Below are 11542 nucleotides of genomic sequence, written 5' to 3' on the forward strand. Positions count from 1 at the left end.
AGGTCTCAATGTCAGCTTTAGCCAGTTTACCACCTTGGAAGTGAATCCTGATGAATTTACCCTGTAGTAGAGCATGGGGGTTAAAAATAGGTCAACAAATAAATCAACAATTTACTTTAATCATTACAGTTTGTTGGTCATCTATTGAAATGACAATAGGAAACTACTGAAATATATCTGTCCAATATAAGGTAACTTCCACAGTATGCCCTTCATACTACTTACAAAGCGAGACGAGTTGTCGTTCCTCACTGTCTTGGCGTTACCGTAAGCCTCCAGCAGAGGGTTAGCTGCAATGATTTGATCCTCAAGAGACCCCTGATTGAGACAAATACAAGTTGCTCAGAAACTGGTAAAGCACGTTTTTCTCGATTGATCACTTTTCTTGAAACATGATTCAAACCGAAATAAGAAGTCAAACATAAGAACAACCTACCTGCATTTTGCTGGGGTCTACTTCCTTCTTCTTCTCTCCACCAGACACTGCAATGGTGGCAAAGTACTGGATGACACGCTTGGTGTTGACAGTCTTTCCTGCACCGGATTCTCCGCTGGTTTATATGACAGAGAAAGAGGGATTTTAGTTACATGTTTGAGTGTCAGATTGGCTTTCACTAAGAAATAGTATAGAAAAATACACTGTTAACCTGTGTTCTGACATAAGTCTTTAACAAATAATCCTTCTCATCGACTCGTTATTACACATAACCTGATGCTCTAATCTCTCCATAATGTCATGTATTTCATCACACCAAGTGACCCAACTTATTACAATAGAAACACTTTCTCAAGTGACATTTTAGTAAACAACTTACGTAATCAGGACGGACTGGTTCTCCTTATCTGAAAACAAAACCATATTGCTTATCATACTCAAGAAAGATTATGGGGACATTTAATTCAAAGCATCATCATGAATTTCAATTTGGAACATTTTCCATTCAAGGGTAGTGAAATCAGATATTCCCAGCAAACTGTTCTAACCTAGACTAGAAAATAGGAGATACCTCTCTGAAGTATATTTCAATTTCCATTGATGCATCCATCCATGAGCACTTAATGGACATTCATCCAACTATCCAACCAACCATCCATCCATCCCTCTGTCCATCCAAACATCCACTCATCCATCCAACTATCCAACCAACCAACCAACCAACCATCCATCCATCCATGAGCACTTAATGGACATTCATCCAACTATCCAACCAACCATCCATCCATCCCTCTGTCCATCCAAACATCCACTCATCCATCCAACTATCCAACCAACCAACCAACCAACCATCCATCCATCCATGAGCACTTAATGGACATTCATCCAACTATCCAACCAACCATCCATCCATCCCTCTGTCCATCCAAACATCCACTCATCCATCCAACTATCCAACCAACCAACCAACCAACCATCCATCCATCCATGAGCACTTAATGGACATTCATCCAACTATCCAACCAACCAACCAACCATCCATCCATCCCTCTGTCCATCCAACCACCCATTCCTCCATCCATCCAACCATCCATTCATCCATCCAATTATCCAACCAACCAACCAACCAACCAACCAACCAACCAACCATCCATCCATTTGTCCATCCATCCAATCATCCATTCATCCAACCGACCATCCTTTCATCCGTCTATCCATCCATACATCCATCCATCCAACCATCCATCCAATCATCCATTCATCCATCCAATCATCCTTCCATCCATCCATCCATCCAACCATCCTTCCATCCGTCTATCCATTTATCCATCCATCCATGGGAGCTTGTACCAATCAGCATGAACTGAAAGGCGTTGTCAGAGACGGAGAAGATATGGGGTGGAGCCTCCATCCTCTTCTTCCCTCTGTAGGCGTTGACAACCTCTTCGTCGTACACAGGGAGCCACTTGTAGGGGTTCACCGTGGCGCAGAAGAGCCCCGAGTAGGTCTAGATGAAAGCATAATTAATTTAGGAGATTTAGGAGATTAACAAAGTCAGATGTACTTTTACCTGGATTTATGTGAGGATGTGGGTGTACTTTGGTAAACTGATGTGGGTCTACTGTATTGATATGTTTTGGTTTCTACCATTCATGTATGTGTAGGACTGTATGTGTGTATTTATTATGTTCATGTGTGTGTGTTTATTATCTTCATGTATGTGTGTGTATTTATTATGTTAATGTGTGTATGTGTTTGTATGTGCAGGTTTCTTACATAGATCATCCATGCTGCATAACGCTCTTTGAGGTTATACAACACAGAGGCTTCATTCAGGTAGGTCATCATAGCCATGTCCTCAATCTTGTCGTACTTAGGGGGGTTCATCTCATAGATGTCTGCATCTTTGAACACTTTTCCTTCCTGAAACAGTCAGAAATCTAGATTACACACAGATCAAACTGGACATGACTGAATGCTTTTTGCTCATTAAATACATGTTGAATCTTTAAAAAAATGCATATCCACATTAATCCAACTACTTAGTTATCACCCACTGACACATACATGGTGATTCTTCACTAGTCAATAACAAACAATCTATGCCAATGTTAAGTAGCTGCGTTAAAGATGATGTGTTTGAAGGTTATATTCTGGCTACAAAAAACAAGAAATGCTTCATAATATTTATTTTGTTAAATATTTTATATTGAAATGTTTTTGATCATTTCGATGAGTTTTCAAGAAATTGAGTAATTGCACAAACTTGAATACTTTTCAGATCAGGATTACCTCCTTAGTGCCGTCAGGTTTCGTGACTGTCACAGTACACTTCCCGTCTGCCCTGGCAGTGACCAGACCCTTAAGGTACAGCTCCGCCTTGTCTGTCACATAGCAGGCGTTCTTTGAATCAAAGGGTGCGGCTTGTGCCTCCATCCGCTCCTTCTCAGATTTACGAAGGTATATGGCAGCCTTGCCGTAGATTTTCATCTCCGCGTCCGTACTCATGGTGACGGATAACTAGGAAAGAGATGAAACAAGAAACATGATTGACTCTGTGGTGCTTCCTCTCCAGTCAACAGAGTTAGGTGAGCGGTATCTCTAACAGAATATTCTCATCACTTTTTATGTGAAGAGTCAAACCGTGTCTCACCTTCTTTTTTCCCTCCTACAGATGAATGTGTACTTCTTAGAGGACCCTGTGAAACATAAGGTGTTGAACTTTTATACCTTTATTTAACTAGGCAAGGCAGTTAAGAACAAATACTTATTTTGCAATGACAGCCTAACCCCGCCAATCCCTCCCCTAACCCGGGCAACGCTGTGCCAACTGTGCGCTGCCCTATGGGACTCCTAATTACAGCCGGTTGTGATACAGCCCTGAATCGAACCAAGGCCTGCAGTGACACCTCTAGCACTGAGTTGCGGTGACTTAGACCAGGTCGCAGTTGCAAATGAGAACGTGTTCTCAACAAGTCTACCTGGTTAAATGAAGGTGAAATAAAAGACCGCTGCGTCACTCAGGAGCTGAGGTGCCACTGGTAACTTTCATTTTCCTAGTGACAACACACTTTACCACTATTTTTTGATTTGATTAAAATGAATACCGCTGAAAACCCAGTTACATTCTAGACACTTAAATTTACCAACAAAATGAAAATTAGAGATTTAAAGTAAAACATTTAAAGTAAGAAAAAAATGTTACATTTAATTGCATTTTGTCAAATTTTACAAGAGACATGCAGAAGTCAATTCAAACTGTACAGTTAGCTACTGCCTCAGTTGCTGAGTACAACGAGGAGACAAATATACAAATCTAAGGAGGTGGAGAGGTCTTACCACAGAGGAAGAAGGTATCTGACTTATGGATGCTGGGGCCTCAGCCTCCTTATATCTGGTTGGAAGTGCCAACCAAGCAAAAGTTAATTATGGACCACTCTGGGAAAGGACATGAATTGGATGAGAGACCTCTGTGTGTCTGTGTCTCGCTAGCACCTCCCACTTCCCAGGAGCACCACACTCCCATTACATGACTTTTTAATGTCATATTTGTCTCTGAGTTGAATTTCACTGAATTTACTTAAGCAAGATTTCATTACTAATTGTTATAACAATATCAAAAGTTTGATTTATCAAAGAGATTCCAATGTTACTTCTACTGAACCTCATATACTGTAATGGACTGAGTCCATGTTGCCCCACTACAACTAAAATAGTTTTCATTAAATCTAATCTGACCTGATTTAGTTCCATTTTAGTGGCATTAATCCTCATCAACAACTTTATGTTCACCTGTTATTTATATTGTTTAGCTTGTAAACACATCGGAACTGTCTCCTCACCTCATGCTTGTGACATAGATGGTCGTTACCTCGTGCTTTGCTCACTTTGATTTATCACCCTGGTGGAACCACATTAATATTTAACAGATAGAATGGAAACATTTCAATTTCAGTTTATAAAACTTATAAATCTAATGTGTTGTTTTTATCTACAGTTTGACATATTGAAGATACTGGAGGCTTGTTCTATTTGTCTCACATTTCAGTTGGTAAAAACTTCTTATGACTTACATAACACCATACCAGTATTTCAATCATCTTATCCACTCATATTGCTGACAGCGATATAGCTGCCTCAAACTGTTATTACACTCTGAAGTTAACTGCTTAGCAGCTGAGCTGGTAAAAATGAATAGGGAATAGTTACAATAAAGTAACAGATTCCTTTACATTTACATTACATTTCAGTCAATCATTAATATTACAGTTTTTATAACTTTTAGAAAAGACAGCTCTAGCAAATTGTTGAGAGAAATTATTTTGAAGTAATTAAAACAAGTTATTTTTTGAAGTCAGTTATTTCACACATTCTTCAGTGTTGATCACATCTCTTCTGCTTTCAAACCTTCACATTCAATTAGTCCTTTCAATTACTTGTGTCTAATATGTGCACCAGGGAGTGCACCAGGGAGAAGTGGGCCTCTGCCTTGCCTTTGGCAGGCTTGGGCTTCTCAAACGCATTTGTTTTGCCAAGATGCTGGGAGTACAGCTTGTCCTTGAAGGTAGTGTCTGAAGACTTGGGGAACATGCACTCCTCTTCAAGGATGGAGAAGATGCCCAATGGCTTTACGAAAAAAAAAAATATGTATATCAAATTAGCAGTGTGTAAAGTACTTAAGTAAAAATACTTTAAAGTACTACTTAAGTAGTTTTTGGGGGTATCTGTACTTTATATACTATTTCTACTTTTGGCAATGTAAGGTCGGCAGGTAGCCTAGTGGTTAGACTGTTGGGCCAGTGATCGAAAGGTTGCTGGATCGAATCCCTGAGCTGACAAGGTAAAACTTAGATGTTCTGCCCCTGAACAAGGCAGTTAACCCACTGTTCCTCAGTTGGCTGTCATTGTAAATAAGAATTTGTTCTTAACTGACTTGCAGAGTTAAATAAAGGTAAACAATTCTCTCCACCAAATGGGTAGAATCTAAGGAAATTAGCTTAATATAGCCAAAAAATGATCTCTGCCCCATGTCTAACATATGTGCCGAACAGTCATGTTGTCAACAAGGCAACGTGATTCATGCAACATGATTTATGTTCAGAAACATAAAATATGTTTGAATTTTCAAACTAGTTTTCATTGGGAAGGCAGATAAAGACTTTTATCAAAAGTATTCACTTTTGTACGTGAAAACATGGAATCGTACTCATCACTCCACATTCTTATTTAATTCAGTTTTGTTTTGAGACGACTTCAAAATGGGGAACCTGGCTCACACCCGGCTCCAGCCTGGTTCCAAAATGAATGCAATAGACACTAACCCCTTTGACCCGGGGCACTGGACAGTAATAGAACTCCCTCACTGGTATTTTCACCACCCCTTTTAAGAGCTGATCTGATTGGTGAAAATACCAATGATTGAAAAAAAGGGCGGCCTGTCTAAACCCATCCTAAAATACTGAATCTGATTTCAAGTAATTAAGGGCAATATTTAAGGTTATGATCATTTGATTCAGCTGAACCCTCTGTGTTATTGCTGGGGTAGAATAAAAGCCTGCACACCATGTGGATGTGCTGTCCAGAACAGGTGTTGAAGGCCCCTGATATACTGTTATTAACTGCCAGACATTATTAAGCAGTTGAGCAAACTATCATTATAAAATTAATTGTACATATTTGATGTATTTTAGCAGGGCCTTGGGAGGATAACATCTCTTGATCCAATACATTTTAAAGGTGCTTTAAACAACTCAGTCTGTGCTCACAAAGTAGTTTTTTAACCACAGACAGGAGTTTGTCTGAGACACCCCAGCGCTTTGGCCTGAGACACCCCAGCGCTTTGGCTGAGACACCCCAGAGCCTTGGCCTGAGACACCCCAGAGCCTTGGCCTGAGACACCCCAGAGCCTTGGCCTGAGACACCCCAGAGCCTTGGCCTGAGACACCCCAGAGCTTTGGCCTGAGACACCCCAGTGCTTTGGCCTGAGACACCCCAGAGCCTTGGCCTGAGACACCCCAGAGCCTTGGCCTGAGACACCCCAGAGCCTTGGCCTGAGACACCCCAGAGCTTTGGCCTGAGACACCCCAGTGCTTTGGCCTGAGACACCCCAGAGCCTTGGCCTGAGACACCCCAGAGCCTTGGCCTGAGACACCCCAGAGCCTTGGCCTGAGACACCCCAGAGCCTTGGCCTGAGACACCCCAGAGCCTTGGCCTGAGACACCCCAGCGCTTTGACTCACGTCAGCATTTTCTTTACATGATTCAATCCATTCAAATGTCACAGGCAGTAATATGAGAGGCGGGGTCATGCTGTGACATGGATTCACATGACAACCAAGAATGACTAATTAAGGTTTTATTTTCCAGGTCACATATTTCGCTGTAGATCTATTATGGTGTCAGCAATGTGAGGACCTTCTGGTCGACTAAAAAGCTCAAAATAATGTGCTGGCCTGTATCAGATCTCTCTGTGGCCTACAGTATATGTATGAGGTCTTCACCTTTCAGCACGCAGTGTGAAGTCAATGGAGGACTAAATGTAATTTTAATCTAATACATTTACACGGATAAACTCTTTGTAGTCCAAATTAGTACTCGCTGTCAGTGACCTCCAACTATGGCCATGATCCACAACTGGCTGTCAGAAATACATGCAGCTCTATGACCCTCCATCAAAGAGATGGTATCAAACCACATCTGCTGAACTGTTGTTGAAACACCAATTTGATCCCATACAGTCCATAGCAGAGTTACCTAAGCCACAGATAATGTACAAGCGCCACAGATACTGTACAAGCCCAATATAGACATTTTCAGAAAACAGGTGTGTCAGAAATACATCCAGCTTCCACAGCAATATATCTCAGGTCATTTGGCATTGCTTTATTGCTTCATCAGCAGATCTGCTTCCATTTGAGCCGTACACCAGAGGATATGACCATATATGATATAGATTGTAGGAAGACACAGTCAGGTCCATAACAGAGAACATAAATACAACTGGGAATCCCACAACCTCCTTTCAGCTGCAGCTGTTGCAACACAGCACGTCTCTGGGGGAGCAGGGGACTCTTCCTACCCAAGCCTTTTGAAGAGTCAGGACAAGTGACAGTCCATTCCACTGGATCAGGTATTCCTACAAGGGGTACGCACAATGTCGTTGGGGGTACGCCAAATAAAAACATGATTCACATTTTTTATTTTTTTTAATCTTTATTATTATTATTATTATTTTAAATCTTCACATTTTCAAACAGTCCATTTATATTTTCCGACAGGGCTATACATTTGGTAGAGTTTATTTTCTCGCCTGAGTAGCCTCGTTTCATTGCCAAAAATAAAATTGAACCATCTAGTGTTCAGCAAAAAAGCAAAACAATGTCAAATACAGGTACCCTAGTCAATTAATTAACATAATTAACAAATAATTAACATCCAATCACATTAACCGTTACTCTCTCGTGGGAATTCCACTAACAGTCCGTATGTAGCCAAACGTATGGCCTTTTTTCCAATTTTCAGCTAAAATGACATACCCAAATCTAACTGCCTGTAGCTTAGGACCTGAAGCAAGGATATGAATATTCGGGAAACCATTTGAATGGAAACACTTTGAAGTTTGTGGAAATGTTAAATTAATGTAGGAAAATATAACTCATTAGATCTGGTGAAAGATAATACAAAGAAAAAAATGTATTCATTATTATTATTTCATTTTTTTGTAGCATCATCTTTGAAATCCAAGAGAAAGGCCATAATGTATTATTCAAGCCCAGTCGCAATTTAGATTTTGGCCACTAGTTGGCAGTAGTGTATGTGCACAGTTTTAGACTGAGAGTGTTGCATTTCTGTTGCATTTCTGTTCAAAATGTTGTATCAAGTCGGCCCAAATGTGCTTAATTGGTTTACGTCACTGCCTTCGCCACTAAGGTTCCTGGAGCTCAAATCGTCTCTCATCGCTTTGAGAGGTTCACAAGCTGGAAAGTTCTAAATCGAGTCACAGCAAGACTCATTCATGTTGCCAGATCCTTCCATGAAGGTGCGGACAACACCAGCTGCAGAGTCTGGCATGACTGTAATAAACCATGCAGTACAAGTGAGTTGTCACAAGCCAAAACAGCAATCATTCACTGTGTGTAACATGAAGCCTTCAGAGAGGAATTCAAATGCCTTGAAAAAGGAAAAGAGTTCCCCAAAAAAAATGGAAAAAAAAAAAAAAAAGATGGAGCTATTCGAGCAGCAGGCTTCTGGATTATTGGGAGCAAACGTCTGCTGTCATTCACAAGTGTGTCACCTGCCGCAAAGTTAGATGGAGGTTAGTTGACCAAAAGATGGCTGACTTGCCTGGAGACAGACTCACATCTGAACCGTCATTCACCAGCGTTGGACTTGATGTGTTTGGACCATGGAATGTCATCGTGGAATGTCATCATGGAATGTCATCACTCGTCACACTAGAGGTGGTAGTGCAGACTCCAAGGAATGGCCGGTGCTCTACTAGAGCAGTCCATATTGAGCTCATCGAATCCATGTCCACATCCAGCTTCATCAATGCGCTGAGGCGTTTTTTTCTCTATCTGTGGTCCAGCAAAAGTGCTACGGTCTGATCGAGGTACAAACGTTATAGGTGCCTGCAGGGAACTGGGTATCGACACAAATGACTCAGAACTGACTAAATACTTCTCAGACAAGGGATGTACTTGGATATTTAATCCCCCACACTCATCTCATATGGGTGGTTCTTGGGAGAGACTCATTGAGGTTTCCAGACGTATCCTAGATGCTATGCTGTTTCAGACGGGCTCCACTCGTGAGGTCTTGAGCACTCTTATGTTTGAAGTTATGGCAATAATCAATGCGAGACCCCTAGTGTCAGTGTCAACCGACCCTGACATGCCTGCCATTCTCACACCCTCAATGTTACTGATACAAAAGACCAGCGCTACCTCAGCCCCTTCTGGATACTTCAGCATGAATGGCCCTCATGGAAAACAGTGGAAGCAGGTCCAGTGTCTCGCTGACGCCTTTTGGAAAAGGTGGAGACGGGAGTACCTGACAGCGCTGCAGAGATGCAGAAAACGGAGAGCAGAAAAGCCAAATGTAAAAGTGGGAGATGTTGTCTTATCGAAAGACAGTCAGGTGCACAGAAATGACTGGCCAGACGGGCTTGTGGTCAAAACCTTTCCCAGTACTGACAAAAAGGTTAGGAAAGTAGAACTAAAAATTGTCAAGCAAGGAGCTGCTCAGGTTTCTGAGACCAATCTCAGAGATTGTTGTTCTTCTTTCTGAAGCATCCTAGAGACAAAAGATAAAAAGATAAAAATAACATTATTTGTTTCTTGATACATGTTTTATTTCATAGTGGCACAATTTCATTATACCAGGCGGGGAGAGTGCTGCCATACTGTTAGAAGGTAACAGATGATTTTATTACAGTGGTTAAGATTTTCATTGTGTTCCAGGATGTTTATCGCCCCCTAGTGGAGCTTTCTGGTACTTAGAACGACTGTACGGAAACAGGAAGTAGAGTAGTCGTTCTGCACGCAGAGAAGCAACTAAAAACAACGCTACGGTGCAGGTCTTTCAGTGCCGTTATTTCTTGTCACGCTTCTGCCTCGGGACAATATTTGTTTGTAAATTCGATTCAAGCATATTGCTAGTGATGATAATCTTGTTATTGATAGAATTGCTTACTTATTAATGTTAGTTGGTTGCATTTACTCACACAAATTGCCTTTCATGTATGCCATCAGCTGTATTACTTTGCTCGTGCGTCATGTAAACGAATTGTAAAACATACCATACTGAAGTTTTGTTACTGTTTCTAGTGTAACATGCTTTGTTATTGTACAGAGGTGGTTGCACATTATTAGAGTAATTATAGGAGTTAGCTAATTCCCATATGAGTAACAATTAGCTAAATGGTTTGGCATCATGCCAGATGCATGGGACATTGGCACGTGCTTTATATTTATGCAACTTTAAGTTGATATGTAAATGTTCAGCTGCAGTATGTCGATGTGAATTGAATACTAAAGTATATTATTTTCTGTATTTTGCAGTTTCACAACATAAACGTTTTCAATATATTAATTAAAGAAAATTCACGCCTTGGGAGTTTTATTGAAGACGTAGTTAGCTGTCTGTCTAGTTTAGCATGGGAACGCAATTCAAGGGCAGAATAATGTGCATTACTGTGTTCATAATGCATATTACCGTGTTTATTACTGTGTTTGTGTATTACTGTGTTTGTAATGTGTAATACCGTAATTTCACCACGGGAGGACTAATCATTATGGAAGTGTATATATGCCCAAAAATCTATTGGTAATCCAAATTGGAAAATTTGGCGCATAATATCAGTTAAACACAGAAATAAAGGCTTCTCTCAGAACTGTGTTCTCCTTTTTAAGTTCATTCACTTCGGTTTCAATCTTATTGACTGTCCCTTTTAGCTTGTGTGTATCTTTCTCCAATGTCACAGCTTTTTCATCACTCATCTCGAGGCCTTCCAACTGTTTTATATCCTTACTGACTAATTCAAGTATACCCAGGTTGACATTTATTGATTTGAACAGATAGGTTTCGACCTTTACCATTCCCGGTGGTGAAAATATTAAATCACCTGTGTCTGTGGAAGAGTCACGTTTTCGTTTTGAAATTGGTTCCCCTGTCTTATTCTCCGTCATGTTTGGGTGTTGCTTGTTTTCGTAACATTTGTCGATAAATTTCTCTAGTCGTAAGATTTGTTTTTTGTTGTTATCCAGATTGAAGGTTGTCACCCACCAAATTGTGTAGTGCTAATATTTAGTCTAACTTACCGATATTGAACATGACGTTTTTATCTTGAGGTGCTCTACATAACTACGTTCAGTCCACCATCTTATCTCAGTAGAAGGCTAATCATTATGGAAGTGTGTATATATATCCCAAAAAATCTATTGGTAATCCAAATTAGAAAGTTGACGCATAATATCAGTTAAACACAGAAGTAAACTCTCACGTCATTTTTTCAGATGCTCGATAAACATACATTTTTTACATAGTATTTCCACATGTGATTAATGTGCGAATAATCTGTGACAAAAATGTAAATGAAAAAATCCGT

At 40.4% G+C, this 11542-nt stretch overlaps 1 protein-coding gene across 2 annotated transcripts in view; it reads right to left on the reverse strand.

Moving 5' to 3' along the window:
* LOC110495032 (myosin heavy chain, fast skeletal muscle) overlaps positions 1–3916 on the reverse strand; it is a 125358-nt gene extending 121442 nt beyond the window's left edge. Inside the window, exons 1-9 of one of the 2 annotated variants that reach the window (XM_090195003.1) lie at positions 3776–3916; positions 3090–3135; positions 2729–2956; positions 2213–2359; positions 1787–1943; positions 816–843; positions 437–551; positions 226–318; positions 1–61 (exon numbers count right to left, since the gene is read on the reverse strand). In XM_090195003.1, coding sequence (XP_090051129.1) covers positions 1–61; positions 226–318; positions 437–551; positions 816–843; positions 1787–1943; positions 2213–2359; positions 2729–2944 — 817 coding nt within the window. In that variant the 5' untranslated portion in view covers positions 2945–2956; positions 3090–3135; positions 3776–3916. The remainder of the gene's footprint in view (positions 62–225; positions 319–436; positions 552–815; positions 844–1786; positions 1944–2212; positions 2360–2728; positions 2957–3089; positions 3136–3775) is intronic. The other variant, XM_090195001.1, reaches the window with a different exon arrangement.
* Between the last annotated feature and the right edge of the window lie 7626 nt (positions 3917–11542).

This window comes from Oncorhynchus mykiss, chromosome 13 (assembly GCF_057628025.1).
Source record: "Oncorhynchus mykiss isolate SJ-2025 chromosome 13, ASM5762802v1, whole genome shotgun sequence".
In the NCBI taxonomy this organism is placed as follows: Eukaryota; Metazoa; Chordata; class Actinopteri; order Salmoniformes; family Salmonidae; genus Oncorhynchus; species Oncorhynchus mykiss.